This window comes from Sorex fumeus, unplaced genomic scaffold, assembly GCF_029834395.1.
Source record: "Sorex fumeus unplaced genomic scaffold, SorFum_2.1 ptg000035l, whole genome shotgun sequence".
Lineage (NCBI taxonomy): Eukaryota > Metazoa > Chordata > Mammalia > Eulipotyphla > Soricidae > Sorex > Sorex fumeus.
In genome coordinates, this window is record NW_026606092.1 from 40,556,500 (window position 1) to 40,576,664 (window position 20,165).

Here is a 20,165-nt window from a genome sequence, read left to right on the forward strand (position 1 = left end):
TACCCCAAGACGGTCGGTCTCTTGGAAGAATTGGATAATGGCAACCATTATCTATTTGGTTCACGGACACTGATACATTATTATCCACTTGGCTCGATGGATACTGAACCGTAAATCAACCTGGCAGCACCTGATGCTGGGGCGGGCTTGTCGGCATACAGCTCCCAGCGAGGGCGGAGAGGTCCGCCAGCCTGGGCTGGGTGGGGGTGGGGGCGGGGTCGGGCAGCCAGCGCCCCTTTAAATCAGACGCCGGGCGGCGCTCCCGCCAGGTGGGCCCGGCCGGGCGGGCGGCTGCCTTAACCTGAGTCCCGCCCCGACCGGGAGATTTCCGGGGCGGAGCCTCGGCCCTTTCAGGAGCGGCGCGCCCCGCCCCGCCCCGCGGGGGCGTGGCCTCGAGGGGCTTTAAGGGGCGGGCCCGCGGGCGGCCGGGGTCCGCGGGAGGCTCGGCGCGGTGGGCGTGCGCCTCGGGCCGCCATTTCTGGGCGTCTCTGGAGGAGCCGCCCCCTCCTCAGCGCGGCCGGCGCCTCGCGGGACCGCTCCCCGCTCCGTGGGCGGCCGCCGTCCGGGCCCAGGTAAGCGCGCGCGGCCCTGCCGGACGCTCAGGTCCCGGCGCTCCGGCCGCGCTCGCCTCTGGGCTGCGGCCGCCTCGCGCCGGGCTTGCGCGCGGGGCGGCGGCGGCGGCCTCGCGCGGGCACCGGCCTCTTTTCTGCGGGCCGCCGTCGGGCCGGCGCTCTGTGGAGCGCCCGTGGAGAGGGGAGGGGCGGCGGCGGCCAATCGGGCCGGGCCGCCGAGTTTCGGGCGATACTGAGCGGCGGGAGCCGGGGTGTGCGCCGGGCGGGCCGCGTCCGTCCGCGGGGGTCGCCGGCCGCCCCCGCCGGGTGGGGGTGGGCCCGGGGCTGAGGTGGCGGGCAGGGGCGCCGTCGTCCGGCTGGCGTCGAGGTTGGAGGATGTGGCCGGTTCGGGGAGGGGTGGGGGCGGGGGCGGGGGTGGGGGGGAGGCGCGCGAAAAACTCTCCCGGAGCGAGTGAGCGAGCGTGTGTGTGAGCGTGTGAGCGAGTGTGTGTGAGCGTGTGTGTGTGTGTGTGTGTGCGTGATGGTCGTCGATCGTCTCCCCCAGCCGAGCGACCTGACCTGACCTGACGGGGGTGGGGGGGGGGCGGCTCAGCCGAGTCCGAGTCAGAACTTGGGAGCCCTTGGGGAGCGGCCGAGGGGCGGCAGGTGCGCCACAGGTCGGAGCGACCGTCCCGCCACCGCACCTGCAGCTTAATGACGGGTTCGGGGAGCTGTGGGGGGGGGGCGGCGGGCGAGTAAACGTTCTTCCTCGTGTCACTCACTCACCGTGGAGGTGACTTGATGAGAGGTAACCGAGGTGTACAGCCCAGCCTTTTTTTTTTTTTTTTTTTTTGCTTTTTGGGTCACACCCAGCGATGCACAGGGGGGTTCCCCCTGGCTCTGCGCTCAGGATTACCCCTGGCGGTGCTCAGCGGACCATATGGGATGCTGGGAATCGAACCCGGGTCGCCCGCGTGCGAGGCAAACGCCCTCCCCGCTGTGCTATCGATCCAGCCCCAGCCCAGTCTTTTAGAACCGTTTTTTTAGAGATTTTTTTGTTGTTATTTATTTATTTGGGAGGGGGGGTCCTCTCCGGGAGCTCAGGGTTTTTCCTTCCTGCTGTGCCCGCCCTCAGGAATGACGCCTGGCGCTGTGCGAGGGGAGTGGGGGAGGGGGACCACATGCGAGGCCGGGGATCGAACCTCGGGTCGGCGGCGGGGCGTGCAAGGTGCTGTCGCTCCGGGCCCAAAGTTTTAAGCTTAGATCAGAGAGATTTTTAAAGATTTGGGAGGGGGCGAGAGCGGGGTTAAATTAGCCCTAACTTCATTCCCAGCATCATCCACCAGTGCCGAGCTCTCGCAGTGGATTATTTGTGCAGAGAAGCGAGTAGGCGAGGTTTTCTTCTCTTTCTGGGTGGCCTTTATAGAATAGGATGCGCTCGATTCATCCTCTTCGGAGCGTTTTCTGTGTTGATATTACTGTAACAAGAGGCAGTTGTATCTCTTTTGCGTGAGTTACTTATTTTTTGTATATTGGGATTTTGTTTTACTAAGAAATTGCTGAGGTCGGGTAGGTAGTAGAGTAAATAAGGGCACTTCCCTTGCATGCAGTGGACTCAGGCTGGTGCAGTCCCCTGTACCATTTATATTGTCCCCCCACCGACATAAGTGACCCCTGAGCACAGAGCCAGAAATGGCCAAGAAGCACCATTGGGTGTGGCTCAGCAGCACCCACCTCTCCCACAGCAGTTGTTTTAGCAAAGATTGTGGCAGTGTTCGTGGGTAATATTATACATGCTTTATGACATTTTGTGTTGTTCTAGGGGGCATTCTCAGCTCTGTGCTCTCAGAGTCTCTCCTGGTGTAGCTCAGGGGATGTAGCTGAGGGGACCATTGGGTGCCACTGTTCCACCTTGGGCCTCCTGGGTGCAAAGCATTAAGTTTTCTTGCCCACCTTCATTATAGTTGTTTGGATTTTGCATTTGTGTTAAGAAAAATCTCAGTTCAAGGCCCAGAAGGGGTAAGGCTCTCTTGCCTTGCAGGCAGCTGACCAGACTTTGATCTCTGGTACCCCATACGGTTGCCCAAGCCTGCCAGGAATGATCCCTGAGCACAACTGGGTGTGACCCCAACCATCCCCCATCAAAAACACCCCCAAAACCCCTTAGTTTATTTCTGTAGTAGATGGATTTTTTTCCTTTTTTTTTTCTTTTTTTGGCTTTTGAGCTACACTGGAGGTGCTCAGGGTATACTCCTGGCTTTGTGCTCAGGATTACTCCTGGTAGTCTTGGAGGACCATATGTGGTGCTGGGGATTTACCTGGGCCAGTTGCATAGAAGGCAAGTGTACTATCTATCACTCTGGCCCCTCACATATCTTTTATAATAGGAGTTATTTTATCTTTTTGAAAAATTAAAGGTTGCAGGTTAAAAATTAGTGTTTTGTTTGTTTGTTTGTTTCTTTGTTTTAAGAAAGCCATGTAGACTTGTGTTGGAGTAGCAGCCAGCACAGTTCGCGACTAACTTCTTTTTTATCACTGACACCCCTGAAGGCCCCATAAACACTATCATGCGTGATCAGTTGAGTGCAGAGCCAGGAGTAGGCCCTGAGCATCCCTGGTTGTGGCCCCCAAACCAAAAACAACATACAAGAATTCCCCCTGTATCCTTTTTGTGTCACAGTGTTTCTTTATTGAGCTCTTGATAATATGCAGATTGCCGTGCAAGTATTTACTAATGGTGAAGGAGTCAGACTGGGTCCCTTGCCTTGTCTTTTTTGGGAAGTACACGTTTTAGCAAAAAGGGGAGACTGGGCGATGGCTGGAAGGCTGGAGTGTGTGCTTTGTAGGCAGGAGGCCCTGAATTTGTGATTGCAAGACGTGTTCCCGTGAGCACAGCTGGGTGTGGCCCAATAATCAAAAGAAAGAAGAAAAAAAAAAGAAACCAAGGACCAGAGATACCTAAAAGGGGTGGAGCAGCATGCTTTGCATGCTCAAGTCCTAGAGTTTGATCCCCAGTGCCACATAGCCCTCCCTCCTCCCCCAGCACTGCTGGAGAGTCCCCTATTTAAAAAAAAAAATTTTTTTTAAAGCTAAACAATGGGGTTTTTAATTAGTTTTCTTAAGTAAAAGTCTATGGGTACTAGAAGGGGCACTTAATTTAGACTCAGGAGCCTGGAAATACTTTTCTGAGGAAAAGACATTTCAACAGAGACCTGAAGTTAGCCATGGGAGAGATGAAGTGGATAAAGAATGTTTTGGATGGCTGAACAACTACTGAAAGAAGCCTGAAAGAGGCCTGCAGTTTGGAAAGACTCAGTTGAACCAAGCCAGCTGCTGGGAGTGGGCTGCCAGCAGGGTCCTCAGGAAGTACTGGCTCAGGGAACAAGGCCCTTACAGATTTTTAGTGTTAGATTTGTGGTTGCTAAAACCCCCACCATTACAGCATGAATGTGGGAGAGGAAAGCAGGGAAAGAGATGGAACTCACTTTTGGAAGGAAACTCTTAAAGACTTTTGAAACATCAGACATTGTTTTTTACAGAAGATATTGGTACCTCATGATCTTTGCTCGAAAAAATCTGACATTCTTTTACTCTTTTGGGGGTTTTGTTTTAAGGACACACCTTGTGTGTGCAGGGAATAAATATTCCCTGCTAATTGCTCTGGAAGGCCACTCCTGGTGGTGGTTAGGGCACCCTGTAGTGAAGGGGATTGATACCTGGTTCTCCCACCTGCAAAACTTCAGCTCCAGCACTTTGAACTATTTCAAATGCTGCCCTCTTTTTTTAGTTCTTTTGTGCATGTCCAAGTGTGTATATCTATGTAGCACATCTCATCCCAGTGTGGCGTGAATATATACATTTTTCTCTGATCTTTTCATTTATTAATTTTGTGGCATTCTGTGTACCATTGTTAAACTATTTTTGCTGTTAATGCACGCATTTAAAGTTAAAGTCAAGTATACCGTGAAAAATCCTTGTTTCTACAACCTTGAGTACATATACGGGACTTTTCTTTAGTCTCTCCTGCCAGAAATAGAATTTCTGAATACAAGAGTTTACATGTTATTTTGTTGATAGTGGGATCAGATCCTCCTGCTAAGAGAGCAGTTGTGCACGATTGATTGTTCCTCTCATATCTTTTACAACACTTTTATTTATTTTTTTGAAGGTTTTTGTTTATGTGCTTTCAAAGCATCTGTTTTTAGGGGTGGATGGGAGCATATTTGGCCATGCTCAGGGCTTACTTATTCCTGTGCTCAGGGATCATTCCTGAGTTTGCTCAGGGGAGCACCTGGGATGCTGGGGATCAAACCCTGGTTGTGTACATGCAAGGTAAGCATTCTACTTATACTATTACTCTGCACCCCAAAACAGATTTTTAAAAAGTTTTTATTTGAGGTACTGTTAGTGATGAGCTGGAGCGATAGCACAGCGTGTAGGGCATTTCCCTTGCACGCAGTTGACCCGGATTTGATTCCTCCGCCCCTCTTGGAGAGCGTGGCAAGCTACTGAGAGTATCTCACCTGCATGGCAAAGCCTGGCAAGCTACCCATGATGTATTCGATATGCCAAAAACAGTAACAAGTCTCACAATTCGTTGTGAGACGTTAATGGTGCCCACTAGAGCAAATTGATGAATAACGGGCGTACAGGGCTACTGTTAGTGATGGTTAGTGTCTTTGTACATAATTCCAACACTATGTCTATTCCAACACTATTATTGCACCCAGCTTTCTCCCCAAGGTTCCTAATACCCACTTCCTCACCCCCCACCCCCCCACACACACTGAGTTGACAATGGCTATTTTGAATGACAGTTTCTTATTTTATAATCTGGATTTCCTTGATTACTGTTGAGGTTCTGCCTTAACGTCTTTACGATTTTCATTGCATATTGTTTTTTACAACTTTTTTTCATGTTTTGTCCATTTTTTCCTGTTGTTTTTGTCTTAATGATTTGTAATTATTATTTATTGAACTCTATTACTCATTCCAGCCGGAGCGATAGCACAGCGGGTAGGGCGTTTGCCTTACAAGCGGCCAACATGGCCGACCCGAGTTCGATTCCTCCGCCCCTCTCGGAGAGCCCGGCAAGCTACCGAGAGTATTCGATATGCCAGACACAGTAACAACAAAGTCTCCAATGGAGACGTTACTGGGCCCGCTCGAGCAAATCGACGATCAACGGGAGGGCCTTTACCTTTACCTTTTATTACTCATTCAGAATTTTTTTGCAGAATTTTAAAAACCTGTCATCCTAATACATTGTTTTCTTCTAGTACGTTCTCATGTTTTTCACATGAAATCTTTAATCCAACTAAATTTAAGTTGCTTTCATATTTGTAGAAAGAAGTGTTTGACACAGGATTTTATAGTCTAAAATTTGTTGTTAATCTGGAAGAAGCTGTTTTTTGTTGTTTTTTGTTTTTTTTTTAACTCTACTTGTATAGTATTTTCAAGGTGGTGAAGGGCAAGGTGAAAATCAAAAAGCTTGAAAGTCAGAAAACTTGTTTTATTTTGAGTTTATTTGCTTCCTAGAAATTAGAAAGCTCTAGTATGTTATGCATATTTTTCCTCAGAAATTATTTAATTTATTTAAAGCTATGTAATTTAATCCTCAAAACAATCATGGTGAAATGCCCTTTTATCAGAAAACAGGTGTAGTAACTCTATGTTCTTAGAGATCCTGAGCTAATTTTTTTTAATTATGGAGAATTAATTTCATAATTAATTAGAATTAGAATTCCAGTACATACAGAAGTAGTTAGAAGAGTGCAATGATCATTATCCTACTTCAGTTATTGACCAGTTACTGACTAGTTTGTTTCATCTGTCATCTTTTAAGTCCCTTCATTTGTTTTTCTGAAAATACTAGACATCCTCTCATTTCTTAATATTTCAGTATGTATCTTTAAAAGATTAGTACTGATACTAGACATCCTATCATTTCTTAATATTTCAATATATAGCTTCAAAAGATAAGTACTTGGCCAAAGAAGTAGCCTGAAGGGCTGGCTTGGACCTGTGCTACTTGGTCCTCCTGGAAACCCGCACCCCCAACGCCACTGGGTGTGACCCAAAGGCAACTCAACAAAAAAGATGAGGACTAAGGACTCCTTTCCTAAAATTCCTTTGACATCACTACTTTCTAAAAGAAAAGTAGTGGTAATTTCTTGGTTATCATTACAGCTCATGTTTAAATGTTTGTTTGTATGTGTGTAAATTACCTCCTTGGGAAGTTCAAATCACAGCTATCATGGTTCTGTCACTGTACCTAACCATGTGGTGGTGTGATGCATGTAAAAATGAGGTTGAGTTAACATATATTGATTATTTCAATGTTTGTATTTTGATATTTCTTGTTTATTTATTTTTGCTTTTGGGGTCTCACCTGTCCATGCACAGGAGTTACTCCTGGTTCTGCACTCAGCAGTCACTCCTGGTGGTGCTCAGGGGACCATATGGGCTGCTGGGAATTAAACCCAGATTGGCCGCATGCAAGGCAAACACCCTACTTGCTGTGCTTTTGCTCTGTATTTTAACATTTCAACTTTGATATTTATCATGTTTACAAATGCATTTAGTGTAAAACATCAATTGGTTACATAATTTTTTAAAATCAATACCAAACTGTGAATTAAAATTTGTTTTGAAAGAATTTTAGACTTAAATAGAAATTTAGTACACAATACAGAGTTTCAGCATTTCTCCTTGCTTCACTCAGTAGCATGTCAATTTAAAATTTTATTTTAGTTAGGATCTAAAATAAGTCCACTTTTTAATTGGGGTGTATTTTGCGTCTCTTAAAGTATAGTTTCCTCTGCATAACTTATTTTTTCTCTTGCAATTTGTTGACATGCTGAGTTAAATTAAAAAAAACACTCATTTATATTTTTACCCAATTTATTTTTAGCTGTTATTTTTGATAGTTTCTTATATCTGAAACTATTTACTAAATAATTAACTTAGCCAGTGGTTTAATTTTTCTCTTGGTCTACTTTATGAAAATAAGATTATACTTTTGGAAGTTTTTCTGAAGCCTTGGTAACACTATTTAATGAACATTTGTTGTAACTAATTGATAATGACATAAACTGGTTGGTTAGTTGTTCCAAATAGAAATTATGCCCTCAGAAATTAAAAATGAATAATTAAAATCTGAACAGTGAAGCTGTAAGATATTTTCAGATTTAGTGGAGTAAATGAACAGAGGACCAACTTTGGTTATCAGAGAATGTTTCTCAGGGGATATTGGTGGAGTTAAAGGATAAGTAGGGATTTTCTGACAGGAGAGCTTTAGATGTCTGGGATAACAAGTATGACCTCTCATAGACAGCTGAAGTGAGACTGGGCTACAAGGGGCAAAGGGGAAGGGATACTCCAAATAAAACACCTGGAGAGGTGGAGAGGAGCTGGAGAGGTAGCGCAGTGCATAGGGCATTTGCCTTGCACGTGGCCGACCCAGGTTTGATTCCCAGCATCCCATATGATCCTCTGAGCACTGCCAGGAGTAACTCCTGAGTGCAGAGCCAGGAGTAACCCCTGTGCATCGCAGGGTGTGACCCAAAAAGAAAAAAAAAACCCAACCAACAAACAAAAAAAGACACCTGGAGAGAAAGAGATTGGGGCCAGATTTTGTGAGAGGGCTTATAACTAGTTATTTTTAGGATTTAAGCAGATGAACATATAATTGAGAAATATTGTGGTATTTTTACCTAATTAGTTTACCTAATTAGGTAGCCATATCCATACATACACTTCACATACTTGTGATATGTGCACAATATTTAATTTAAAGTTCACTTATTTTTAATTTTTAAATTATCTTGTAATTTAATGATTTTTATAAATGTCACTAGTGGAGTTTTACAGCCCTTTTGAAAACAGTTCTTTCCTGAATTTCGTTCCCTCCTCCAGGCAGCCACAGCTACTTTCCATATTTTATTTTGTTAAGTTTTACTAATTTCCTTTTTGGTTTTGTGCCATTCCTGGCTTTGCTCAGGACTTGCTTCAGATTTTATGCTCTGGGATCACTCTTTTACGGTGCTCGGGACCATATGTTGTATTGTTGATGAAACTAGAGTTAATTAAATGAAAAGCAGGTGCCTTAACCACCTGTACTGTCTCCCTCAGCCACTTTCTCATTTTAAATAGGAAATTTGGTTTGTGGGGTGTGTGTGTGTGTGTGTGTGTGTGTGTGTGTGTGTGTGTGTAGCAATGGGAGAGGAGAGCACTCCATTGTATATAGAGGAAATTTGTTATATGCTCAGAGTAGTGGGGAGTGGTTGACTCCAGAATCATAAATAACATGCTTTTACTGCTATTTTTTGATTTTTCACTTTTAGGAATTAGCTTTGAATTTGAGTTGACAAGATGAGAAATTAGCTCTCTTGCCACTTCAGTTGTACATCTCCTTTCACTTAAACTTTATGGCTACAGTTACATAATTATTTAGTGTTTATGAATACTATGACAAAATTCTTAGCTGAGTATTTTTGTTTGTGTGTGTTTTTTTTTTGTTTTTTTGTTTTTTTTTTTGGTGGGAAGGATACACCCAGTGATTCTCAGGGCTTGCTTAAACCCATCAGTGTTCAGGGCTTGCTTACTCTTTGTTTTGCATTCAGAGATCACTCTTGGCTTTGCTCAGGGAAATGTAACAGGAGTGCCAGTGTTTGAATCCTGGTCTGCCACATGCAAGGCAATTGCCTTATTCTCTGTACTATCTCTTCAGTCCCAAGGGAGGTCTTGGTTTGCTCCCAGGCCGTGCATGGTCCCTAGCACTGCCAGGAGCAACCTCTGAGCTCCAACCCAGGAAGAGTACCTGAGCAATGCTGGGTTGCCTCAAAAACTAAAGCCCAAAAATAAACTCTTAAGATGCTGATCATAAGGATACCTTAGCATCTTATTTTATGTTGAAAGATACTTAAAACTAATGGACATATAATTTATTAACCCCAAAGATTTGCTGAACTTCAAAATGATTACCCTCTACTGCTAGATTAGCTCCTTATAAATTAGGTCAATAAGCTACCAAATGCTCTAGGCGATATAGCTCAACTTTATTTTAAAATATTTATAAAATTTTTTGACTTAAAGGAGCTAGTTTTATTTTAGTTTTATTTCCCCCCCCCAAAAAACAGTTGATCAGGAGCTTATTTTAGTAGCATATTTACTAAATCCCATTATTTGGAAATTGTGGAAGTCTTCTGATGAAATCTTTTTTTTCTCTGGCTTTGTAGTGGCAAAAATGCTGCGCTTCTTCCGGAGAACTCTTGGGCGGCGGTCTATGCGTAAACATGCTGAGAAGGAACGACTCCGGGAAGCTCAGAGAGCTTCTACGCACATTCCTGCAGCTGGAGATGCGAAGTCCATCATCACATGTCGTGTGTCCCTTCTGGATGGAACAGATGTTAGTGTGGACTTGCCGGTATGTGATTCTTGCTGACCTGTAAATTCTTTATGCGGGGACTGTCTTCATTTGAGCTTTCTAGGGTAACTGCTAACCTCTTGGGGAATTAGAATGTAGGTCAGTATGGTTCAGACATTGTATCATTCATATACAGGATGAGGTAATCTGAGGGACCTGGAATGATAGTATTTCTCTGAAATTAGTAGTATTACTAAGCCCTTTAAATCAGAGGTTCCCAAACTTATTTGGCCTACCTCCCCCTATTCAGAAGATAACTACTCAGCAGACCTGTTGTTGCCTGCCTTTCCCTATCTGCAGGCTCCCCTTTTCCCCCCTCTGCACCTCATACACATACAGATGTATACAGACACTGAAATCTACCTTCAACAGACAATGCTCTCCCCAGTTCTGTTGACCTGGATCATCTTTCTAGGACACTTCCGAGGAAGGTAGTATCACCCACTTTGGGAAACAATGGCTTTAAATGATAAAGCATTTTTGGCATGAGTCTTTTGTTGTTGTTGTTCAATAATTATTGCTGGTGATCAAACTCAGGACCCCATTCATACGAAGCATGTCTTCTGCCACTGAACTGCATGCATGGTTGGTTTGAGTAACTTGTGTGTGTATTCTTTGTGATGGTAGTTTCTAGTGTGATCTAGTGGTTTTGTCATCATCTTTGCTGATCAGTTAAAGCAGTGAAACTCTTTGAGAGTGATAATAACACTTAACATGGGGCTTGGAGAGAGAGAGAGCACAAAGGGCTAGCATGTGCAAGAACTTGAGTTCAGTTTCTGGTGCTGAGTGGCTCAACCCCCAAAACTGCTGAGTGTAGGGCTGGACTGTGAGCACTGCTGTGAGTACTGCCTGGTACACCCTGAGCACTGCCAGGCCACAGCAGTGTCATAACACCAGGCTTAGCATTAAACTGCTGACTTTTTGGTAAGGTGGCTCCAGGAGTGGTCCCTGGAGTCACTAGGCGCTTCTTGAGAAGGTCCCTTTCATATTTCCCCAAAGAAATGCTTATATGTTTATAGTAAGACTTCTCTATGTTTTACTGTATCTCAGTATATTTATTTTCTTCAAAATAAGTACTTCCTTTGTCAGTTTGGTATGTTTGCAGACTTTTTGTCAAAGTGAAAAAATGGGGCTTCTTCACATTTTTCAGCTCTGACTTTTTGCTTCTTGCTTTTTCAGTAAGTAGTTTGTAGGGTAGTTTTTTTTTCATTACTGTAATCTTTACAAAAATGTTATAATTATATCCAGGTTTTAGGTAGCTTTCTATTGCAGTTACCGGTACATCGTTGACTCACAGCATGGAACAATCCTATATAAATATTTTTTGTTTTGGTGTGAAAGGCACACATGGCAGTGCTCAGGGAACTATGTGGTAAAGGAGTTTGCAAAACATGTACTCTAGCCCTTGCATCCAACTCCCACACCCCAGTTCAGTATATTTAGATGTTAGTGTTTCCTTATAGACCTCGTTTATGAAGGAAGGGGACACTATATAGAGGGGGAAGTAGAATTTCTTTCTGAACTATACACCAACATCAAATCCATTTCATGTCTTTATCGTGTAGTAAAAGATTTGCAGTAAGTTGCAAATATACACTTTGATGTAAGTTTCTTAGTGTGTTCACAATATTTTCCTTCCCTACAAATTCTTATTTATCCCAAATGGAATCAAAACACACCTTTCTGTGGGGTGATGGATGGCATAGGTGCTGCTGTTATACGTAATTGAACAAACTCTGTAAGGCCTTTGATTCAAAGTGAGAGATTAAGAAAATGAATAGTTTATGTGAATGTTCAGATTAACTGAATCATCTAGAATGTACCTTATGTATTTTAAAATAATGGATTATATTATAATTAAAGATGTAGAATTTTCTGGAGTCAGGTGTATCTCAGCAGTAGAGTACTTGCCTTGCATGTGAGATCCTGGGTTTAATGTCTTCCGTAACCAAAAAATAAAACAATTTCTTGAAGTGTTTTGATTGGGTTATAATACAGTATATAAATATCTTTGTATGTTAGAGTGGATATTTTTAGGGCTTTTAGTTCTAGAAGATTTTAAGGTACTAAAAGTTCCCTTCCATTCTTTTCCCTCCTCTCCTCTCCCATCCCCTCCCCTCCCTTCCCCTCCCCTCCCCTCCCCTTCTCCTCCTCTCCTCTTCTCTCCTCTCCTTTCCCATTCTTTTTTCCCTTCCTTCCACCCACCTGGGGTTGCACATACTTGGTTGTGTTGCTCCGTGGGTTACATATTTGGTTGTGGTGCTTATGAGGGGTTTCACAGTTCAGTTCTGATGCTTGCACACATTCTCACCAGAGTCATATATATTTAGTTGTTCTCAAGCACATTCTGATTGTAGTGTTCACTAGGGCTCATGGGGACTCACACATGTGCTCTCCAGGAGTTGTACTTCTGACTACAGTGCCATACATCTTTACTTGTGTGTGCTGGGGTTGATCACCCTAGTTACATGTACGCATATGAGTATTCTGGATATCCACATTCTGTTTGTTTGCTGGGGTGTTCCAAAGAGTAGTTGCTGGTTCTATGCTCATTATAGTTAAGACAACACTGGGGATAGAGTACACAGTCTCACACTTGAAAGGCAGCTACTTTTTAAAAATTTTTCATTGTTTTTTGGGCCACACTGGACAATGCTCAGGGGTTACTCCTGGCACTACACTTAGCAATTAGTCCTGGAGGTGCTCGGAGGACTGTATGCTGCTGGATATGGAGCCAGGGTTGGCTGCATGCAAAGCAAGTACTATACCTGCTGACCTGTATGTCTAGCCCCAGAAAGGCAGCTGCTTTTATTTATTTATTTTTATTTATTTATTTATTTATCTTATGTAGGAGTACTGCTATTTATTCAGCCACTGATTAGGCTGATTGAATTGGGCATGAACTCCACCTTACTTTTTTATTTTCATTTTTTATAATTTTATTTATTGAATCACTGTGAGAGCAGTTACAGAGCTTTTAGGTTTAAGTCTCGATCATACAATGAAACACCTGTACCTTCACCAGTGCCCATTCTCCACCACCAAAAACCCCAGTATACCCCCATCCCACAACCTCCCCCTACCTGTGGAGCAGGTGATTTCCACATTACTCTCTCTCTACTTTGATTACATTCAATATTTTGACACCAGACCCCCTGTTATTATTTGGGATTTTACCCCAACACTCAGATCTGCCGAAAAGGCAACCGTAGAGAATTTGTTTTATATTGCTGGTTATAGAATAGCATATGATGTCGCGTGGCTACAGTAGTGGCCACGCAATTTTGGGATTCCGAAATTTTAACATTTATATCTGGAGGGATTTCTGCCAAAATCTGCTGGGTTCCGAGATTTGTTCCTGAGTCTCTTGGATCATGGCCATTAAGCAGTTTGATCAGGAGCCAGAGAGGCCATTCGTGGGCAGCTACTTGGGGTCTTGTTGGGACAGGGAGGAAAGGGCCGGCTCCACCCCAATCCCATGAGGCCCCCGTGTGTCTTGTCACTGAGGGCCCAAACCTAACTGTCTAATGGCCTCTGGACGATGGCAGCCACCAAACCATCAAGGGGGAACAGGTGGAGGGACAGATTTCCGAGATTTGTTTCTGAGTCTCTAGGATCATGGCCGTTAAGCAGCTTGATCAGGAACCAGAGAGGCCGTTTGTGGGTGGCGACTTGGGGTCTCGTTGGGACGGGGAGGAAAGGACCAGCTCCACCCCCATCCCGTGAGTCCCTGCATGTCTCGTCACTGTGGGCCCAAACTTGACTGTTTGGGCCTCTGGAGGATGGCGGCCAGCAGGCTGCCAGGGGAAACAGGTCAAGGCACAGCAGCTGCTTTTAACCACTGAACCAGTTCTTGGGCCCAAGACTTTAAGATACTTAAATTTTCTTTCTGTAAGGACTTCCTGGGGTTTGCCAGACATTCCAGTATGTGATAGTTTATGAGGATAGTTTTCATAGTCATTTCTTACTTTGTGTCAAGAGTTTTGTGTACTATTCTTTTAAAATATCATTGGATATGTGGGGGGGAAAAACTTGAAATTGCTGTACAAGGGCCTGGTGAGAAGTTTCTTATTACCTAATATTTGAAGTATGAAGTCTTAAGCTTGTTGGTAGAGAGGCTCATACTTGGAAAGTAGAATTTCTTTGTAAAGGAGCTTTTTAAAAAGGTAGTATGGTGTGCATAAGAAATAGCCCTAGACTTTAAAGTGGGAGGACAGATGACTAGCGAGTGACTTAGGTAGACAGGGGTTTCCTAGGCTTTGTATGTTCAGTAGAGTGTATTTGGTGTTTAACCAAGACAACAAAATGCTGCCTAGTCTCTCCTGTAGACAATTACAGTGAAAAGCCAAGAGGTCTAGATTTGACTTGTAGAAGTAGAACAATTGCCTTTTCAGCATGACCGGTGAAATCTTAGAGTTTGAAAACTAACTTTCGATGTTATCATGGATATAAAAAAGGCATTGCCTGTCCATTTAGTAGAACTAAACTGTTCTACTTAAAAAAAAAATAGGCCAAAGGAATGCTAAATGTTGTTGTTGTCCCCCTTTATTATTGATACTACAGTGACTAGAAGTTGCACACATGTCTGGGTGTGGTGCTCACATGTTAGTTTGCTCACCAAGCACAACTCAAACTTGTGTGTGTGCTCACAACTCACATTCATAAGTTGTGATGCTCACTTGCATTCTGATTGTGCTTGCTGTGGGTCAGTGCAGTCCCTACAGAGGTGCTTTCCAGGGGCTGCCTGACTGGTGTTCAGTCAGCTTGTCTAGTTTGACTCACTGAGGGGAGAGAGGTTTTAGCCCTTTAGTTGTGCTCAAACTGACCTGGCAGCAGTACAGCCAGAAATACCTTGTGACACCAATGATCACAGAGAGTAGAGCTGCTAGAATCACATTTTGGTGTATGTGGTGGTGGCACTCGGGGTGGAACTAATGACCTTATACTTGCAAGGCTGGAGCGATAGCACAGCGGGTAGGGCGTCTGCCTTGCACGCAGCCAACATGGCCGACCCGAGTTCGATTCCTCCGCCCCTCTCGGAGAGCCCGGCAAGCTACCGAGAGTATTCGATATGCCAGACACAGTAACAACAAAGTCTCCAATGGAGACGTTACTGGGCCCGCTCGAGCAAATCGACGATCAACGGGAGGGCCTTTACCTTACCTTACCTTACTTGCAAGGCAGGCATTCTAAGCCACTGAGCTTTTCCTTTGGGCCCTCAGGAATGTTAATTTGTAATGAAAAGGATTTCCCATTGGTGCAGGGATTGATGTGGCAGCTCTGCAACTTTTAAAAATAGTGACTTCCGGGGCTTCCAGAAGCACTTCTGAGTGATAGTACAACAGGTAGGGCATTTGCCTTGCACGCAGCCAATTCGTGCTCGATACCAGACATCCCATATTGTCCCCTGAGCACTACCAGGAGTGATTCCTGAGTGTAGAGCAAGGAGTAACCCTTGAGTATCACAGAGTGTGACCCAAAATGACCCCCCCCCAAAAAAAAGTGACTTCCATAGTACTGTATACTATGATACTTCAATTTAAAAAATTAATTAAAAATTTTCTCTTTCTGGCTTAGTTTCACAACCAGTCTAGTATGATTCTGGGAAATTTAGAATTGATTTTGGATATTGAATGAAACACACATTTCTCACAACTAAGGTCAATAGAGATTGATTTAACTCCATAATTCCATTTTGGAGTTAAAATTATCACCAAAAAGTATGTACGGGATTATTAATTATTAAGTAGAGTGAATTAGGGGACACTCATGGGGGCTTGCTAGCAATTGAGCACCTGCGTTGCAAGTGTGAGGCAGAACCTCAAGTTCAGTCCCCATCCTATTCCACATGCTCATGTGCAGTCCCAGTCATTCTGCTGTTCAGGATCCCAGGCACCATAGTGAAGCATGTGCAAGCATTGCAACTAAAATGTGGGACCCCAGGTGAGCACTGTAGCTGAGAAGCATGTGAGTACTCCAAACAGGTATGTGACCCTTGGTGAGCACTGATTTCAAAATGCACCTGAGTATCGTAGCCAAATGTGTGCAAACCGTGGTCATTGCAAAAAAGAACAACTATAATGGAAGAAGGGAAGGGAAAGAAAATTTTTAAAAAGTAATTGTGACTTTCACATTGATCTATGCCGGTAGTAGTAGCCATTTCCCTGCTTTCCTCTCAGAACTGTGAGCAGGGGTTTAAATATTTTCTGCAGGTGTTTGGGGATAGCTCAGCAGCTAACAGAACAGCTGAAATGTGTCCAAGCTCTGTAGCAACCAAGTGTATATTCTCTGCAGCCAAGTGTGTGCAGGAACAGCAATAATAAAGGGCAGGGGAAATCAATATAAAGAAATTGTTTTGAAAGCCTCTACTCTTCCCCATGTTGTTATTGTTAGATTTGTGTGTGTGGGGGGGGGGGGGGCGGGGGGGGAACAAGGGCAATGATTAGGAGTTACTCTAGCTCTGCACTCAGGAATTAGTATCCTGGCAGTGCTTAGGGGACTGGATGGGATGCTGGAGGAAGTGGAACCCTGGACAGGCGTATGCAAGGCAAACTCCTTATCCACCATGCTGTCTCTCCAGCATCATTCCCCTCCCCATTTTAAAGACTAAGTACAGTGACATTGTCTTTCAGTGAACTCAAGGCATCAGATAGAAATTTCTATACAACTGATTTAATTTTTTTCGTTGGAAATGCCACAGTATTTCTTTTGATTTAAGGTTTAGTGTTTTATAGTAAATAGCTTGTCTTGTAAAATTTGCATCTCCTATTTGCAGCAACATGGATGGAACTAGAGGATATCATGCTGCATGAAACCAGTCAGAAGGAAAGGGATAGATACAGAATGATCTTTCTCAATATGTGGGACTTAAAGATGCACAACAAAGTAGCAGCAAAGGTCCAAAGGCAATGCAGTGGCAGAACTGATCCATACAACTGAGTTGGTGGGGTAGAAGGGGTGGGAAGGGAGGTGGGTATACTGGTGATGGGTATGATGTTGCAATTATGTACGTGGAAAATGATTATTAATAGTATTATAAATCACAGAACCTCAATCAATAAAAAAGTAAAACCCACAGCTCCTGAGTTCTTTATTTGGGGGGCAGAAGTTGGGGTGGGGGCGAGTGGTAGAGCCACAGTGGTGCCCTGGGTCTGAGAGACGTCTCCCAAATGATAACTCAGCTTGAAGGTGGAGACCTGATGGTTCAGTGCTAAGGCTTGCCAGTGTAGTGCTGCTCTATATCACTGGTGCTTGTGGGCCACCAGGGCCACCTTTACTGTGCTCAGGGGGCCATGAGACATCTGGGATCAAACTCAAGACCCTGCATATGAAATAGTGACTTCCATAATACATACTACACTCCAGACTTTTACACATATCTCCTAGATCCCTTCAGTGCCTATTTTAAATTAACATGAAGTATTTGATTCCTAATTTGGATACATGCTTTGTTGATCTGTGTATTTTATGGCTTCAGGTCTTAAAACTTAAGTAGAGAAGATAATGGATAGGGTTTGAAAGAGGTGGTTACTTTTCTTTCACCAGCTCAAACCACTGCTTGTTCCTTCTCCAAGGAACTTCCAGATGAACCCATGAAGAAAAGAGCATAAAGTCTGAAATATAGGACAGTTAAAACATGCCAAACTTGTGTATGTATGTCTGTTAGAGTTGAGTTTGTGTGTGAGCTCTAGGTTGTGTATATGTGTCAGAATTGTGTTTGTGTATTATGTGTTTCAGAACTGAATTTGTGCTCCAGGTTGTTTTTTGTCATAGTTGAGTTTGTGTGTGTGAGTGCTCTCTGGGTTGTATGTATGTGTCCAAATCGATTTGCATGGGTGAGTATGTTCCAGGTTGTGTGTCAGAATTTAGTTTGTTTGTGCACGAATGTTTGTGTGCATATACTTAGGTTGTGTTTGTGTGTTAGAATTTAGTATGTTTGTCTAATACCAGGTTACTTTCCCCTAAGAATTGATTTTATTGAAAATTAATGTGTCACAGTTGTGTACTGAGTCAGCACTATTTAAGCTTGTAACCCAAACTAGAAAGAATAAACTAAAAAAGATGAGTTTGTTAAGGAGGTAGGTAGAGAGAGGGAAGGGAGCCTTGGATCATTGGTGGAGGTACATTAACATTGGTGATGAAACTTTTTGGAGTTGAAACATTGACTACCCAGTACTCTATTATTGACAACTTTGTAAATCATGGTGCTTAAATAATAAAATAAATTTCAAAAACAGAAATAAGTTTAAAAAAACTGAAGCAAAAAATGAGCAGAGGACTTTAATAAGACATTCCCCCCAAAGATAAGCAGATGATCAATGAAGTATGAGAAAAATAGAGAAATGAAAGTCAAAATTACATGCTAATTTGAATGGCGATTATTAGAAATTAACAGAAAATACTAAATGTTGTTGAAGAGGTGGAATAATCAAAATTGCTGTTGTGAATGTATAAAATAGTGAAACCATTACTGAAAACTCTTGTATTTCCTCCAAAAGATTAACACAGAGTTAATATATTCTAAAGGTCTGTAGTGATAGCACAGTGGTTGGGCGTTTGCCTTGCCCGCAGCCAGCCCGGCAGAGTCAGGTTTGATTCCTCCACCCCTCTTGGAGAGCCCGACAAGCTACCGAGAGTATCTTTCCTGCATGGCAAAGCCTGGCAAGCTACCCGTGAAGTATTCAATATGCCAAATACAGCAACAAGTCTCAAAATGGAGACATTACTGGGCCCGCTAGAGCAAATCAATGAACAACAGGAGAACACTGCTAATACAAAGTATATATCTAGAAGAATTGAAATCAGGAACTCATATATACTGGTCATAATCATAGTAATCATAAGCAGCCCAAACATCTGTCAGTAGATGAAGGGATGAAAAGGATGGTGTGTACATACAATGAAACATTACCTGGTTTTGAAAAGGAATGAAATTTTGAAATCTGCTACAATATGGGTAAACTTTTTAAGCATATGCTAGGTGAAATAAGCCACACACAAAAGCACAAATAATGATATGATTTTACTTAATATGAGTTACAATAGACAAATTCTTCCAGACAGAAAGTAAAAGAGATAAGTTACTAGGGGTTGGGGTTTGGGGAAGGAAGGAGTCATTCATTTTGAATTGGGCAAATGATTATGGATAGTAGCAATAATTGTACTCATTGTGATGTATTTAGTGGTACAAAATTGTATATTTTAAAATGCCGATTTTTTTTTTAATTAGTGGGACACCATGAGGTACAGTTGTAGACTTACAAATTTTGTGCTTGGGTTTCAATTATACAATGATCAAATACCCATCCCTCCACCAGTGCCCATTTCCCACCACCACGGATCCCAGATTTTTTGAGGGAAGAATACTCCCAAGTGACTTTCAAGGAATACTCCCAAGTGGGGGGCCAGGCCACACTTCTGGGAATACTTAGCCATAGGTGCCAGTAGTTCAGTGCTAGGCCTAATGATCTGGTACCAGTTGGTTCCTGATTTGCTGGGGACTACCAGGGTCACCCTGGCAATGCTGGGCATCTCTAGGGCCAGGTCCAATAGTTCACCAGGAATCATGTGGTACGAGCGATTGAACTCAGGTCAGGCACATTCAAGGTATGCTCCCAAACCCTGATACTATTTCCTTGAACCCTAAAATGGTAATTTTTTTAAGGGATTCATTTATTTATTTATTTTCGCTTTTTGGGTCACACACAGCAATGCACAGGGGTTACTTCTGGCTCTGCGCTCAGGAATTACCCCTGGCGGTGCTCAGGGAAATATATGGGATGCTGGGGATTGAACGCGGGTCGGCTGCATGCAAAGCAAATACCCTACCCGCTGTGCTATTGCTCCAGCCCCTAAAATGGTAATTTCTTATGTTAAAGTGTAAAAATGACAGCTCATGCTTGAAAAGTGGAGTAATTGGTTAGAGAATCTAGGCACTGAAAATATTGTCAACAGATTAGAAGATGAAGTAGTGATTTAAAGTTGGGCTGGAGAGATAGTATAATGAGCAGGATGCTTACCTTGCACATGGCAAACCTGGGTTCGATTCGCAGCACCCCATATGGTTCCCCAAGCTCTGCCAGGAGTGATCTCTGAGTGCAGAGACAGGAATAAGACCTGAGTACTGCTGAGGTGTGGCCCAGCTCCTCCCCCTCCCCAGAACATTGGGGTATCTGGTTATTGATCTG

The 20,165-nt window shown here is 43.6% G+C and overlaps 1 protein-coding gene across 2 annotated transcripts in view; it reads left to right on the plus strand.

The window, feature by feature from the left end:
* Window positions 1-406: 406 nt before the first annotated feature.
* The window catches only part of EPB41L5 (erythrocyte membrane protein band 4.1 like 5), a 138,102-nt gene continuing 118,343 nt past the window's right edge, over window positions 407-20,165 (plus strand). For both annotated transcript variants that reach the window (XM_056117671.1, XM_056117672.1), the window contains exons 1-2: window positions 407-572; window positions 9,791-9,978. In XM_056117671.1, coding sequence (XP_055973646.1) covers window positions 9,799-9,978 — 180 coding nt within the window. In that variant the 5' untranslated portion in view covers window positions 407-572; window positions 9,791-9,798. The remainder of the gene's footprint in view (window positions 573-9,790; window positions 9,979-20,165) is intronic.